General features: G+C 49.5%; 3 protein-coding genes across 7 annotated transcripts; 1 reads left to right on the forward strand and 2 right to left on the reverse strand.

Moving 5' to 3' along the window:
- Window positions 1–101: 101 nt before the first annotated feature.
- Window positions 102–12729, reverse strand: CPSF4 (cleavage and polyadenylation specific factor 4). 2 transcript variants are annotated; one of them, XM_080617840.1, is made up of 8 exons: window positions 12612–12729; window positions 5533–5583; window positions 4647–4799; window positions 3768–3863; window positions 3524–3617; window positions 2760–2832; window positions 1819–1911; window positions 102–1151 (listed from the first exon to the last, which is right to left on the reverse strand). In XM_080617840.1, the coding sequence occupies exons 1-8, from the start codon at window positions 12631–12633 to the stop codon at window positions 1083–1085; spliced, it is 651 nt and encodes a 216-aa protein (XP_080473966.1). In that variant the 5' UTR covers window positions 12634–12729; the 3' UTR covers window positions 102–1082. The 2 variants fall into 2 exon arrangements, with proteins under 2 accessions (XP_080473966.1, XP_080473965.1); XM_080617839.1 differs by lacking the exons at window positions 5533–5583; window positions 12612–12729 and adding an exon at window positions 4984–5470.
- Window positions 6607–12173, forward strand: PTCD1 (pentatricopeptide repeat domain 1). Its single transcript, XM_080617838.1, has 8 exons — window positions 6607–7279; window positions 8375–8515; window positions 8710–8928; window positions 9524–9625; window positions 9949–10707; window positions 10935–11051; window positions 11396–11578; window positions 11787–12173. Exons 1-8 carry the CDS (start codon window positions 6746–6748, stop codon window positions 11970–11972), a joined length of 2241 nt encoding a protein of 746 aa, XP_080473964.1. The 5' UTR covers window positions 6607–6745; the 3' UTR covers window positions 11973–12173.
- Window positions 12470–14948, reverse strand: BUD31 (BUD31 homolog). 4 transcript variants are annotated; one of them, XM_080617845.1, is made up of 5 exons: window positions 14874–14948; window positions 14359–14522; window positions 13418–13540; window positions 13035–13201; window positions 12470–12733 (listed from the first exon to the last, which is right to left on the reverse strand). In XM_080617845.1, exons 2-5 carry the CDS (start codon window positions 14450–14452, stop codon window positions 12683–12685), a joined length of 435 nt encoding a protein of 144 aa, XP_080473971.1. In that variant the 5' UTR covers window positions 14453–14522; window positions 14874–14948; the 3' UTR covers window positions 12470–12682. The 4 variants fall into 4 exon arrangements, with proteins under 4 accessions (XP_080473971.1, XP_080473972.1, XP_080473969.1 ...); XM_080617846.1 differs by lacking the exon at window positions 14874–14948 and adding an exon at window positions 14719–14852; XM_080617843.1 differs by lacking the exon at window positions 14874–14948 and adding an exon at window positions 14673–14825.
- Window positions 14949–15012: the final 64 nt, after the last annotated feature.

A 15012-nucleotide genomic window follows, 5' to 3' on the forward strand; every position in this document is an offset into this window, starting at 1 on the left:
GAAATTCACACTCAGCTTTTTCCATCAGTCCATTTCAATAAAAACAAAGTAAAAAGGCAGCAAAGGAGAGGGCTCAGAATCAATAAGGCTCACATTGTCGGTACATTTTTTGTCTTGTTTTTAATGGACATTTTAGCATTGGCCCTTTGGAAATAAATCTTCTCACAAAACGAAAGGAGTTTGGCTACAAAAATTGCTCTCAGAACACTCTACCACCTTTAAAAGCAGTGTTCCATAAGAATATATCTCTCCACTTCTCAGTCTTCTCTAGGCTATGGAAATACCTGCTCAGTGTGAGCTGGACGTCGGAGGGGGCTAAGACAAGGCTCTTCTATTCCTCTCTTCAAGTTGTGCTCATTTCCCCTTGCTGTTTGCAAATGGAATATGAGCACAGGCATGGCTTTCCTATAATCATTGCTCCTCACTGTTTGGCTAAGCACAGAGATGCCCATTTATTCTCGCCTTGATCAGTTCTCACCCAGAAGATGAATTTCTAACCTTCAGTATAGCAAGAAGCACAGAAACAAAGCAAGTGGATAAGAGTTTTACAGCCTCACGTACGTGAAGCCTTAAGTGAGCCACCAGGACAAGCTTATCGACTACAACAGGCTGGACCTGGGAACATGACTTTGCTTTTTAAGAGCTACAGGACAGCAGAATCCCTGCTTCCTCACTGAAGGGAAGGCATTTCAAGTATGAGTTTTCCCAGTCTACCTGCTTCCATAGGTTCCTCAAAGAGAAGTGGCAGAAGGAAAACACTTTAAAGAAACACTGGCAGAAGACGCGTTTAGGTAGAGTGCTGCACCAGTGAGGGGTTTGCATATCGACTGGCTTTTAGATCTACCTTTCAGCAGGGCTCAGTGAAGAGAGGCAGAGGCCCAAATCTATTTTAAAAAGGTTAAAACATAAAACAAAAGTAGTTGTGGACAGTTACAAAAATGTTGCTTAGCAGCAGCCAGCCTCTGACCAGTTCTTTCAGTAATGGCATTAAAAAACCCCCTGATTAATAGTTCAAGACATAGTGCTAGGCAGAAACCTTTTCTCAGCGTTAATAACTCCCTCGCGCTCTTCGTTCTGCTCTTTCACTGTCCACTGAGAAAGGCCAGATGTCCTTTGGTGCATCTGTTGGCATAATGACCTTTTTCACCACACTAAAAGAGAAAGGAAGAGAGAGCAATTATTACACAGTTACAGCTCGTTTCCTCTGGCTGCCTTTATCAGCAGCATCTGGTCAGATGCTGTGTATGGAAGATGCAGCATTTTGCAGGGGAAGTGAACCACAGAGTCACAAGGGACATGATTTATGGGCTGTTTCCACTTCTTGGAGGAAAAGCTGCTTCTGTGCTGGGAGCAACATGGTGCCACACCTGGAATACTGGGTTCAGGTTTGGTCCCCAATATGCAACAAAGATGTGGACAGGCTAGAGAGGGTCCAGAGAAGGGCCACAACGTTCCAAGGAGTGGAAATCCATGTAAGGAAAGGCTGACAGAGCTGGGCTTGTTCAGCCTAGAGAAAAGAAGGCTCAGGGGCGACCTTGTCACCATGTTCCAATATTAAAGGGTGGCTACAAAGAAGACTGAGACTTCCTTTTTACAAGGAGTCACACGGAAAGGATGAGGGGAAGTGGGCAGAAGTTACTGCTGGGGAGATTCCGACTGGACACAAGAGGAACAGCCATCCACTGGAATAATCTCCCAGCGAAGTGGTGGATTCCCCAACACTGGATTCTGTTAACATTGAGCTGGACAGGGTGCTGGGACATGCACTCTGTACTTCTTACATCCAGCACCCTCTGCTTTCCCTCCCCTCTGGCATACCTTGTAGCAGGTGACTTGCTCCAACGGCCGGGGTCCTCTGTTCCCAGCGTTGTTATTTTGAGACTGCATGACTCCGATGACTTGGGGCGTCCTCTGTTGGTCAGGAGAAGAGTTCTGAGTCATTAAGTGCATCAAGGATAAAGAACTTTATAGCTGTTACTTTGTTAGAAGGGAAAAGAGTACCCCATACATCAAATGATCAATTTTCCTCCAAATCTGTGTGTGGGTGGCTCTGCCAGCTGGAGTAACACAGAGGAGGAATGGAGCACTGAGGCTTACAAAGCCCAGCAATTCTGGTTATCTCTGGAAAGCAGATTTAGGGAGTAGGTTTAGGCTGCTAAAATATCCCTTGTCATCACTGACAGGTATCACACAGATTACAAAAACTGGCAGATTGCTGCACAACCACGTATGAGGCGTCCCTATGTCATGTGGGAGTGCTCTGTGACTACATCTCCACATAAAGTTGAAGCAATGGTATGGTTTTCACCACTCTAACAGCACTCAGTGTTGTTCACTGCTTAATTCTTGCATTGCACTCTCTCTTTCAGGCAGTACCCCCAAGTAACAGAACTGCTACTGCTGGCCCTTGAGCTGCAGGACAATACCAATGACCAAGGATAAGCAAGGCATGGGGAGAAACAGAGCAAAGCAAAGCCTCACGGTACTAGGATGAAGGCAGCAGCAAGTCTGTTGTGATGAGATGGTGGACGTGAGAAGGCTGAAAGGAGAACAGTGCTTTGTGATTGATTAGGATTTGTTCTCCAAGTTCTTAAACACAAAAGAGTATCATACCCTGTTATAAAATAGGCGGGGTTTTCCCTCACTGAGTATTTCTCCAATAAAGACTTTCCAGCAAGAGCCCAGGTGTCCACTTTTGACTGCCAGACACTCTTTTAGCGCACTGTAGGCAATGCTTTGCAGGTGGGGGAATTGTGTACCTTTTGCTGTGCTTGTGTCGGTTGAGGCAGTGGTGGTTGCTCTGTGGTTCCCATTGGCAGTTCAAACCGAGGGCTGGGTTAGATGGAAACAAGAAAACTGGTTCTTAAATCATAGGTCAACATTTTACCATCAGCTCAATTAACTCCAAACAACCAAACATTCAGCCAAGTCACTTCAGCTCACAGGAAACAGACTTTCCCCCTCCCCACTTCTCCTTCCATTCTGATGCTCAGCAATTATTTATAGGAAAATGAGAGTCTGGGATGTAGTACCTCCCTCTAGCTGTGAAGTCTTCTGGAACAGAAGACTGAGATGAGCTCTTAGGCAGAAGCTCTTCCCTGTGAGGGTGCTGAGGCGCTGGCACAGGGTGCCCAGAGAAGCTGTGGCTGCCCCATCCCTGGCAGTGTTCAAGGCCAGGTTGGACACAGGGGCTTGGAGCAAGCTGCTCTAGTGGAAGGTGTCCCTGCTCGTGGCAGGGGTTGGAACTGGATGAGCTTTAAGATCCCTTCCAACCCAAACCAGTCTGTGATTATCTGATACACCCATGTGATCCCACTGCACTGAGGGGATCTGATCTCCACTCTGAAGTCTTCAGGGTAACCCCCTGAAGAGGCCCTGCCCCATATCCTTAGATCATTACAAGAAACTAAACATTGGCCAAGTCTCTAAAGCCACTGGGAAGCACTGGAGCACCCTTGTTTGACACAGACCTGATTATAAAGAGAAACACAAGATGACAGGACAAGCCTGGAAGCATACTCACTGCATGAATTTACAGCTAGGCCCCTCTGGACAGAATCCTACCAGGTAATTCACACAAATGACTCTTCGAGTGTGCCGATGTCTGCAGAGGGGACCTGCAACACAAAGCTCAGCAGTTCACGGTCCATGTATATGTACCCCAGCACTCAGTAGCAGCAAGTACACAAGCAGATCACCCAAAGAAAGAACAGCAACACCCTACACCCTTGAGTTATAGCTACAGAAGCAGCACGTGTGGGACATACCATGTTTACAGAAGCCTCTGTCATACCAGGGACAGTCTTTGATCTTAGACTCCGGGTCAATGTGCAAGAATGGGCATTCTTTGTTACTGCATTCCCCTGTACCAAAGGCAAACACACTTGTTAGTCAATTGTGCAGGTTCAAGATCAAATGACTCTCAAAACGTTACCTGGCTCATGTAGCTCCCACAAAGCATTACCAACATGGATAAATTCAGGCACAACAGTCATACTGCCTGCCTTACCCTAGATGAAGAACACCAAGGACTCACCCCTGGTGAGCAAAGTTCTACCAGGCTGGATTAAACATGTGTGCTTTTAGAAACAATGCAGAAACTAAACTGAAAAGAGCAGTCACGGTAACAAAACCCAAACATTCAGTGCATCAGAAGCATGGAGAAACTACAAATTGCACACTAACCTCAATCCAAGGAAACCTACAAGACTGTAAGTTTCTGACAGCAAGTTGCCTCATTATGTCCACATCTCCAGAGCTGGAAAGCAAGTGCATAAAAGTTTTGCACCCCCATGCCCTCTGCTGCTCATCACCTCCCCAAAATAAGAGTCATGCAAAGATCAACTGCTCAGCCTACTCATCTCGTGCCCAAAGAGAACATAAGGCATAAAACCCAGTCAAAACTTGAACTTCCCACCTCTTTCCCCAAGGAGCAAGCTCTTGAGAGAGGAGATATCTACAGTATGTCACAAATTTAGGGGGATAATAAATGAAGGACTAAGACCTGAAAACATTATGGTCTAGTATCATCAGACAGAAAAGAAATGTAACGCTCCACAGATGGATAACAGGGATGTACCGGGATCCTCTTCACCAGACTCCCACGCCAGCAAGGAATGCAAAGTAGGAGCTACAACAGCCCTTACCAAATTTGGAGTAGAAGTAACACTCAGGCATCTTGGTCATGTCATACTCGTGTAGAAACTCGCACTGGTCTCCCTTTTTGCACAGTCCTCGTAGCCAGTGTTTGCAAACAACTGTCTTCTCCCCACTGATGTGACGGAACGGGCACATACCCCCTGTGGAAGGACAGGGCAAGGAGAAGGGAAAGAACAACATGTAAAATACACAGGACAAGGTGACACAGGGCAATAGCAACGCTTTGTTCCCCTCTGCAAGACAGGGTTTGAAAGACATCACTCCTTATTAGGAATTTAGCCTTTAGTGGTAATAGCAAAACAGGGAGTTCCAGGTGAGTCTTACCCTCTAACAAGGTAAGCAACAGTCTCCAGCTCTTAATCATAGAATCAAGCAGGTTGGAAAAGACCTTTAGCATCATTAAGTCCAACTGTTCCCCAGCACTGCCAAGGCCACCACTGACCTATGGCACTGAGGGCCTCATCTACATGGTTTGTGAGCACTTCCAGGGCCGGTGACTCCAGCACTGCCCTGGGCAGCCTTTGGGGAAGGAATTGTTCCTAATATCCAATCTAAACCTCTCCTGGCACAGCTTGAGGCCGTTTCGTCTTGTCCCATCCCTTGTTACTTGGAAGAATCCCAACTTCCAAGAACCCCAGCAATAATCCCAGCACGTCCACAGCAAGGTCTGTGTGTGGCAAGTTCAAACCTTCCTTTACCGGCTGCATCGCTTATTCACCTCCCCACTTCTCAATGCCATTATTTCCCAAGTGCTGCATCCTTCAGTCTCATCCTCACTCTAGGCTTTAAAACCACAAGAGTACCATAGGCAGTGCTCGAAATCTCTGGTTTCCCTCCCTCCAGCCCCATAACTCCATTGGAAACTTCACTTGCCTTTTCCACAGGCCGCTTTTAGAAAGAACTCACATACAGCCGCGCCGGATTCTGTGGAGAGAAGAAACATAGCTCATTTTAGCTCGGTTTGGTGGCAACTTTTAACCCATTTCCTTCCCCAGAGGGACAATTTGGTCCTTAACATCGAAAGAAAAGCAGTGGTTTGGCTCGGTTCAGGGAATTTAGCGTCCTGCTTAAGTTCCTTGTTCAATTACGGCCCTGGCAAATACCGGCATTCTTGTCGGGGGGCACCAAAGGGAACTTGCAGAGATTTAGTGGTGCTTGTTTTGCTTTCCAGGTTTTTAGATTGTGTTGACTGGGTTTGCCTCTGCTGTTAAGTCAATCGTGTCAGTGCACACGGTAATTACAGCCCTGGCAACAAGTCTTACAGCTTTCGACCAGAACAGCCTGAAACAACCATGGGTGCGTTATCCCCTTCTGGTCCAACAGGAACCACAAGGTTTGGGGGAGTTAAAACACAAACTGAGGAGCCTGGAAGTTCCAGCAAACAAAGCCTCCTGAGACTACCTGCACCCGGTTATTAGACTGAAGGGAAAGGCTTAGAGCCGAGACCATGGATATAACCAAAGGAGAAGCCTCCCTATCGTCAAAATACCCCATCCATCAACAGGGAATGGCGAAAAAACGTCAGTTACTGTGCAGGAAAGTGATATTTATTCATGATAACGCCCCAGTTTCCACTCTCCAGGCATTAACTGCAGCTTTCACTAAGCAGTAAAGCAAGACACCTGGATTAAGACACAAACGTCACCGGGGACGCGGAATTCGGGTGGATTTAAGGACAAGACCCGACCAAAGCGCTCAGATCCAGGGAAACCACCCCCCACTCCCCCAACCGCCCCCCGGCTCAAGGAGGGGGAACCCGGACACAACCCGGTGCCCGCACGCACTGTCCATGCCAGGGAAGGGCAGCGGCTGCGCCCCCAGCTGCTGCTCCACGGCCAGCTCCAGGTCGAACTTGATGTGGTCCACGCTGGCGATGAGCTCCTGCATGGTGGCGGCTGGGGGCCGGCGGCAGCGGGCCGGCAGCGGGGGTATGGCGGTGGTGGTGGTGATGATGGCGGCGGGAGCAGCGGGCGGGCGGGCCCGGGCAGGCCCGGCCCGGCCCGCTCTGCTCCGCGCCGGCAGCGCCTGAGGTACGGGGAGAGCGGCGGCGGCAGCTCCTGGCCGCCCCGCGCCGCCCGCCCGCGGAATGCCGGGAGTCACCCCCGACCCCGCTGCGCCGAGCTCCGGCGCAGGCCGCGCCCCTTCCGCCCCGCTGAGGCCACCGGAGGGGCGGGCAGGCCCCCGGGCCTGGTGCGGGACTCGCACCATGAGGCCGTTGGGGCTGCTCCTGCCCCTGGCGTCGCGGTGCCGCTGGGCTTCCAGCGCTGTGCAGCGGGGCCGGGCGGCAGCCTCCGCCGGGAAGGCGCCGCGACAGCTCCGGGGGCCGGGATGGAGGCTGTTGGGGTCGTCGGAACCGTCGCGAGAGCTGCCCCGTAACGACCTGAGGGCGAGCGGCGCTGGGGAGGAGGAGGAGGATGGCGATGATGAAGGTGTGGAGTTCGGGACGCTGTCTGAGGAGTTTTCCTCTAGGAAATACTATCACAAAACGACACCGCGCTTCCAGAATTTAAAGCTGCGGGAAGAGGGAGAGGAAGAACCAGAAACAAAACCTCGGCGCGGCCCCAAGCACACCCCGTATTGGTACTTCCTGCGGTGCAAGGCTCTTATCAAAGAAAACAAGGTTTGTGCCCAGCTCTTGGCTGGTTTGGTAACGGCATTGATGGAAGATCATAGAACATCAGGTGGGGAGGGACCTCAGGGATCATCTGGTCCAACCTTTGTAGGTAAAGCATGACCCAGACGAGATGTCCCAGCACCCTGTCCAGCGGAATCTCAACAGTGTGCAGTGTTGGGGAATCCACCACTTCCCTGGGGAGGTTATCCCAGTGGCTGGTTGTTCTCATTGAGAAATACTGGCCTCTTGTGCCCATTGCCCTGTGTCTTTTCTATGTGACTCCTAAAAAGGAGCCTCTGTCTTCTATGTAGCCACTCTTTAAATACTGAGCATGGTGACAAGGTCTACCCTGAGGCTTCTTTTCTCAAGCCCAGCTCTGTCAGCCTTGCCTTGTGTGGCTTCCCAGTCCTTGGATCGACTTTGTGGACCCTCTCCACCCTGCCCACATCCTTTTTGCATAGCAGGGACCAAAACTGAACCCAGTATTCCCAGGTGTGGCCTGACAAGTGCCGAGTAGAGTGGGATGATGACTTCTCTGTCTCAGCTGGTGATGCCTTTGTTGATGTAACCCAGCATCCTGTTGCCTTCCTTTGCTGTAGTGCCACACTGTTCATCATCCAGACCACTTGTGAAGACACTGAACAGTGTTCAATTGAACAGTGTCCCCTGAGGGACTCCAGGAGTGACAGGTCCTCAGTTTGAGAAGGAGCTGTTCACCACAACCCGGTACCCCCCTCACCACACAGATCCCTTGTCTAGACAGTAATGTATCGGCTTCTCTAGGAGGAGACTGGGAAACTCTATTGAAAGCCTTAGAGACACCCAGGTAGACAGCGTCCACTGCTTATCCTGCATCAGCTAAGCAGGTGACTCGTTCATAGAAGGTGATTGGGTTTGTTAAGCACAATTTATCTCTGAAAGATGCAGCTCAGTCCCATCTGTATCATCCCATCCCTTAGCATCTTTACAGAAAGGAGAATTTGTGAGGAATTCCATGCTCTCTGTAAGACTTTCACCACAATTAGGCCACAGCTGCATACATAGTACCCATTGTAATTGATTCTTGTGCTGCCTTAGCATGGATTTTCCTCTTCCCTGCAGCTGGCAGAGGCTCTGGAGCTGTTCGAAGTGCAGATGCTGAAGGAAGAACGTGTGCAGCCAGAAGAAAGCAATTACACGGTTCTAATTGGTGGCTGTGGCAGGGTTGGCTACGTGAAGAAGGCATTCAGGCTCTACAATGATGTAGGTTCATATCCTCTCCTCTCTCAAACCTTTGTTATGTTTTCTAAGTTAAAGCTGTTTCAAGCATTTGGTCACTTTGTCTCCAAAATACCTTTGAGTTTGCACCTTTCTTAGCCTGAAACTCTTAGAAACATGATCAAAGAGTCTAAAAGTCCTCTCCTAAAAAGCCAGTTCAAATCCTCCTCTTCCTGCAGATGAAGAAACGTGGCTTAACTCCCACCGAGGCCACTTACACAGCGCTGTTCAACGCCTGTGCTGAATCCCCATGGAAGGACTCGGGTCTGCAGAGTGCTCTCAAGTTACGGCAGCAGCTAAAGAGCAAGAATGAAGAGCTGAACCTCATCACCTACCACGCTCTGCTGAAGGCCTGTGCCCTGTGCTCTGATCTCAGGATGTGCTTTGATGTACTGAAGGTAAATACTATATAATAACACCATATTTAATGCAGCCTGCTCCAGTTACAGCTCCTGGAAGTTGCCGTATTGCTTAGACCACTTTTATTTCATTCCCAGCAGAGGTGATTACACATCCCATGTTTATATTTCATTGATCCTTGGTCTCATACAATGAAATGGTCTTGGTGTGTAGCAAACATTAGGCTCAGGTACATAAAAGGAGGCAGCTGCAGAGGCTGGCTTTAAGACTCTGGTCAGAGACTCAACAAACAATGCTGTGTCTGTTTCCATTCCTCCTTTTGAAGACCCATATACTGATACCCAGCTTCTTGTTAAGCTCATACAGCAGCTCTTCTCTGAAGGGCCAGTCTGGGAGCAGCCAAAAGGATTGCTGTTTCTGCTTCCAAATTCTCCATAGCTCCCAGGAGGAGGAAGCTGGGATCTGTGTGTGCATTTCAGGGCTCCTTTTATTCTGGAGCGATCGTTCTGGGAGCTCACCTATGCTTTGTTGCTGCTGTATCCCCAGAAGACAACAGCAGTACTTGAACTTCATAGCCAGCTGCAACAGATATTGTGGGTAACTGGAAGTTTAATGCTCTCTCTCCTGTTCTAGGAAATTGTGCACAAGGGCCATGTTCCCACTGTTGAGACCTTCAGCTTCCTACTGATGGGCTGCATAAAGGACAACGAAAGTGGTTTCCGATATGCCTTACAGGTTTGTCTTCATGCTCTTAAGTGGGGAGGAAAAGGTGCTTCTGGATTGTAACTTGTATGCACAGAAGGCAGGAGGTTGTTCAGAGCTGGTGAAATAGGGAGAGCTCAGCTCCTCCTGGGACAAGCTCTGTAAACCAAGACGTCCATCAGGATGTCTCATAGACGAGTAAAACACCATGGATGATCCCACAGTCCAGTGGTATCTCATCATGCTCTAAACTCACTCCTTTTCTGCAAGCAGATACCATTCACAGATACAATCTGCTAGAAACACCCCTGTTATTTAATACCGTGTACATCCGATGTTCATCTTCTCCTCTTCAGGTCTGGAAACAAATGACTAAGCTTGGAATAAAGGGTGACAGCCACACTTACAATCTGATGCTGCGTGCTGCAAGAGACTGTGGGATCGGCGACCCGGCCGTGGCTTCTGAGCTCCTGCTCAGCCCTCCCAGTGAGAACTCACCTCAGCTCAGGCTTGCACCCGGGAGGCAAAAGGAAGAGGTTAAGAAGCAGAAGAAGAGGGGATCAGAGAGTGGAGCTGCTGTCCAGCTGGATGTTGAAGCTATGGAAAAACAACTCTTTCAGGAAGGCTCAGTGCAGCCTAAAGAAGTGACCAAGCCACAAAATAGAGATGTGACCCAGGCTAAAGGAGAAGCAGCAGCTCTCAACAGCCCCACTTTAGCTCCCAGAAAGCCTGGAGCCTTGGTGAGGAGAGGCGAGCATGAGATGGAGCAGGAACAAGCACACCAAAGCCAGAAACTGCAATTCAGCAACCTGCCTAACTTGCTGGATTCCAAGATGCCCAACAGAGCTGTGGTTTCCTTGGGGAGAGTGGCTGCACCATCCGATAGACTGGCTTTGATGGGGGACGTGGAGGGATTCTTGAATAAAATGAAAGAGGACAATGCAGAACCCAACATTAAAACATTCACGTTACTGGCTGAGCTGGTGGAACCCCAAAGCCCCTCAGAGTCTGCTTTGCTGGCACTCCTAGATAAGCATAAAGTAAAAGTAGATGTGACCTTCTTTAACACTTTAATAAGGAAGAAAAGTAAACAGGGAGATCTGGAAGGAGCAAAGGTGAGGAAAAAGACCCCAAAACTCAGCCATGTTGTCTCAGGCCTCCCTCATTAGCTGTGTTTTGTGAGACCTGTTCCTCTGTCCACACTAGCAAGTGGGGATCTCACTGTGTTTCCCCCAGGGTTAATGTCTAAGGATCTATGGATTCTGTTCTAGCCCATTCAGCTCCGTCTGGAAAGCTCCACCAAGACTTTCTGGAAACTGATGCTAACACTTGTATCTTGCAGAGCATGCTGCCAGCTCTAGTGAAGAGGGGCCTATCGCCCAACCTCCACACCTTCTGTAACTTGGCAATTGCTTGCCACCAGGAGAAGGATGGACTGCAGTTACTCTCAGATTTAAAGGTAATAAAAAGCCCCAAACCCAACCTCTCTGTTGCTTGGGGCTCAAGCTGCAGGAAGAGGCAAAGTGAAGCGTTAATGCTTCTAAAAAGACAGGATGTGATTCCTGTGCTGGGGGCTTGTGTTCTCACTCCAAAAGCACACAACTCCAGAGTAGCTGCCAGCTCAAATGTCCTGTATCTGCTGGGACAGGAGAGGGCTGGCAGTGGGGTGTGCTGGCATTCTAAGCTGCTACACAGGGCCTGCAGTGAGAGCTGTGCTCCTTGTGCCTGCAAGCCTTTTCCTTTTGGGAATCCTGCTCTAGTCTGCAGATAAGCAAGTTTAACAGCAGTTTTTGTTGCTTCCAGAAGTCTGGAATAACTCCCAACAAGTATATCTACAGCACCCTCATTGCTGCTGCTGTGAGGAAGCTGGATTACAATTACCTCACAGAGATCCTACGGGACATGAGGAATAACCAAGTGCCTCCCAACGAGGTGATCATACGGCAGCTGGAGTATGCAGCACAGTACCCCCCAACATTCGACAGGGTAAGTAGCCACAACTGCTCACAGTGTGAAGGACACACAAGAAGGGAGGGGAAATGGAGGTGGCTGCCTTTTTCCATTGGGTTTGTTTGATCTGACTGGCAGTCATTCCATAGCTGGGTCTTAAGTGGCAGCTTGTAGCTGTTGCATGCTGGAATCAAAGTGAGCTCTCTTCTAATAGACACTTGTTTTGTTGGCTTTCCGTTTGCAGTATAAGTCAAAGAACCGCTACCTGGAGAAAATTGATGGTTTCCGTGGCTACTACTATCGGTGGTTAAAAGTAATGGCAGGAGAAGAGACCCCCCACCCCTGGGCCCAATACAGGACACCAAAACATGCAGTAGATGAGAGTGAGGCACAAGCTGTGCAGGAGCAGCCGGGACAGAAACAGCAGTGAGCAGGATGCTGAAGTTCTCCACCCTTCCTTGTGCCACAAGAACTTGGAACTCTCTCCTTTAAACTGTAGTAAAACTCCTTGGTGTTTCAATGTGAGTTGAGCTCTTGCGGTAACTGTGTAATAAGATGCTTGTGCTTTGCTTCAAGGAGAAGCAAGTTTTAAGTTGCAGAGGACTACACAGGCCGTAGTTGAACAAACCCTGTGCTAAATAAGGATGAAGCAACATTAAATTTAACAGTGGTTTAGCTCGGTGCTAGTTTTGTCCCTTTCCTGTGTGCATTCCTGCATGAACCTATGCACCAATTCCAGGTTACAGACCTTAGCAGAGAGCTTGGTTCAGACAGACATTTGAGAAGTGTATTACTTCCTTTCTACACAGCTTTTTAAATTCACTTTGTTGAGAAAGAAGAGTAAGAGCTGGTTAAAAATAACCCCCATTTGGAAAACCTCACAGTAGGTACAGCAACCAGCACGCATCCGGGCCAACCAGAACAAAGTCAGGGGGGCAGGCTTTATTTTAAAATACATGGCTACACAAAACCACATTCCAAAACCACCACCACTGTAGAATGATCCAAGTGAGTACGTTGCTGGTTATTGCTATAGAGAAATAAGCAATCACACAGAAGGTGGCTGTACCTGCACTAACAGTCCACGGCATAGGATGACATCCCTCAAGAGTTCAAAAAGTAGTTTTAGGGCTAAAGGTGTCACCCAGAACAGCCTCTGCATCCACAGTGAGTGCATTCAATGATTCTCCCCTGGAAAAGAAACACAGAGAAAGGATTTGAGCCAAGTGACATGAGCAGAGGGGCCCAGCAGACAGAGAATGAGCCTGCATTGTTTCCACCTTTTTCTGCTTTAACAACTGCATGCCAAAGTTGATGGTAACTTAAGAACCAATTTGATACCAGCTCTGCCAGCAAGGAATATGAAATGTTGGAGCTAGTGGAAGTTACCAGCAAGAACAGCACTACCCCTCTTGCTGTCCCTGGCACGGAAGTTAGATGGGATGCTACAAGGGTCAGGACACAAGGAGGGGAACAAGCTGAAAACTCTTACCACTTCCAGCTTGCTTTTGGGGACCCTGCAGATGCAGTTGGTTCCAAAGTTGGTGTCCCGTGTCTGGATACACCGGAGGCAGCAGAGATTCTCATAACCCTGTTTCTTCCACTTTGCAATCAGGTTTTTGTCAGCGTATCCTTCCTTGATGCAGTACTCATAGAGCTCTGTAGAGGAGCAGACAGCATTACATGTAGCTCTCGGGAAGTGTTAGGAGATTCACCATCAGGAATTACTACCTCTACTAGCTAGTAGGTAAAGCCAGAGAGCTGCCAGCTTTCCCTTCCTTCCCCGTAAATCTCATCCCTTCCACCAACACCCCCATGCAGGCAGATGTCTGCCTCCATTCTCCCCCACTCAGGTAAAGCCTTTGCCTTCCTCACCTCTGCTGATAGCTTTTCTTTTATAGAAGAGGTCAAAGATATAACGTGTTTTTTGGTGATGGATCCTGAAGATAGGCCAAAGGGATTCCACTTTCCTCTTCCCTTCGTGAGGCTCAGTTTCCGCTGGGAGAGAACACAAATACCATGTTTCAGGTGCACATCTTAATTCCTCAGTCACTTTGGAAGAAATTGTTCTAAGAACCTTTATAATACTAGTGCATGACAAAGATAAGACTAAGCTTAATGGGAGGAGATTCACAGAATGATAGAATGGTTTGGGTTGGAAAGGACCTTAAAGCTCATCCAGTTCCAACCCCTGCCACAGGCAGGGACCCCTTCCACTAGAGCAGGTTGCTCCAAGCCCCTGTGTCCAACCTGGCCTTGAACACTGCCAGGGATGGGGCAGCCACAGCTTCTCTGGGCACCCTGTGCCAGCACCCTCAAAGGGGAAGGACTTCTACCTTAGATCTAACCTAAATATAATTCAAATAAAATGGACCTGACCTGGAAGAACTCCTTTCATTAATAATGCCACAATGACTGGGGATGACTTGACCTGCGCTGGGGGGGGAAGGCAACTTCATGGCTACCCTGGCCCATCAGACCAGACCAACAGCATGGACAAGAATGACCAGTCCCTCCACTCGCATCCATGAGCTTCAGCCAGGGCTCAGCCATAGCTGTCCCAAAAGAATGTGACCCAAACAAAGTGCTCTGAAACCAGTATATACAGAAGAGAGTGACCAGTACTGCCCAGGCTCAGCCTGCAGTATTGCTGTGAGGCAGAGGTGATAATATATATATTATATACATAATGATATATATATTATCATCTGTGATAGGATATTTGTATTAGCAGAGGAAGCTGTTCCACTGGAGGGAGTTCAGGTTCAGCTTGTTCCAGGGTCACATCCCTGAGCAGACCCAGCTCCACCACTCACCTTCCCTCATCTTCTGGTCCAGCTCATCCAGCGTTGGCTCTATCAACTCCCAGCCATCCGGCGGAGGCTTCCTGCTCCTCTTCACCTTCGGCATGGCCTCAGCAAGGAGGAAGGCGAAGGAACAAGTGGTTAACCGCACTCAAACCTCCGGGTGCTCCAAGCTCCTTAGAATCACCATAATAAATCAAAGTTAGAGTTCTCCGAGGATACCTGTGCTTATTTACCGCTTCAAAGGTAAAAAATGAGTTCGTTAAAGAAGCAAATCTCCCCAAAGGCGGCCCCGGGGTAACACCGCATCCCCCACCACAACAAACCCGGTTTTCCCTCAGCGAAATGAGGCGACACAAGGCCCTCCCCTACCGCGGGCCACCCTGAAGCAACAACTTCCGTCAGCTCCGGCCCAGAGCCCGGCTCCAGCTCCACCAGCCCCAACGCAACCCTGTGGGTGGGTGGGTGGGTGGGCGGGCGGGCGGGCGGGCGGGCGGGCGGGAGGGGGAAGCCCCGGCCCCCCTCACCCCTCCGGGCCGCAGCCTCAGTCGCGGCGCTACCGTCAGCCGCAGGGGCCTTTTGCACCCGGGCCTCTCCGTGGCTCCGCCCCATTGGGCTGCCCTCCGCGGTGCCTGAACGAAACCTCCCCAACCGTACGCGCCCCAA

The sequence above is a fragment of the Psittacula echo genome, assembly GCF_963264785.1.
Source record: "Psittacula echo genome assembly, chromosome: 5".
In the NCBI taxonomy this organism is placed as follows: domain Eukaryota; kingdom Metazoa; phylum Chordata; class Aves; order Psittaciformes; family Psittacidae; genus Psittacula; species Psittacula echo.

Excerpts from the sequence above, each read along its gene's own strand:
- CPSF4 (XM_080617839.1), bottom strand. The coding sequence starts at position 5,059 with ATGATGCTAAAGGTCTTTTCCAACCTGCTTGATTCTATGATTAAGAGC. Across the intron at positions 3,618-3,767 it reads CAGAGGCTTCTGTAAACATG|GTCCCCTCTGCAGACATCGG; the intron begins GTATGTCCCACA and ends TTTGTGTTGCAG. Across the intron at positions 1,912-2,759 it reads CGACACAAGCACAGCAAAAG|AGGACGCCCCAAGTCATCGG; the intron begins GTACACAATTCC and ends CCTGACCAACAG.
- PTCD1 (XM_080617838.1), top strand. The coding sequence starts at position 6,746 with ATGCCGGGAGTCACCCCCGACCCCGCTGCGCCGAGCTCCGGCGCAGGC. Across the intron at positions 7,280-8,374 it reads CTCTTATCAAAGAAAACAAG|CTGGCAGAGGCTCTGGAGCT; the intron begins GTTTGTGCCCAG and ends TCTTCCCTGCAG. Across the intron at positions 9,626-9,948 it reads GTTTCCGATATGCCTTACAG|GTCTGGAAACAAATGACTAA; the intron begins GTTTGTCTTCAT and ends TCTCCTCTTCAG.
- BUD31 (XM_080617845.1), bottom strand. The coding sequence starts at position 14,452 with ATGCCGAAGGTGAAGAGGAGCAGGAAGCCTCCGCCGGATGGCTGGGAG. Across the intron at positions 13,541-14,358 it reads GGACCAGAAGATGAGGGAAG|CGGAAACTGAGCCTCACGAA; the intron begins GTGAGTGGTGGA and ends GTTCTCTCCCAG. Across the intron at positions 13,202-13,417 it reads AAGAAAAGCTATCAGCAGAG|AGCTCTATGAGTACTGCATC; the intron begins GTGAGGAAGGCA and ends GCTCCTCTACAG.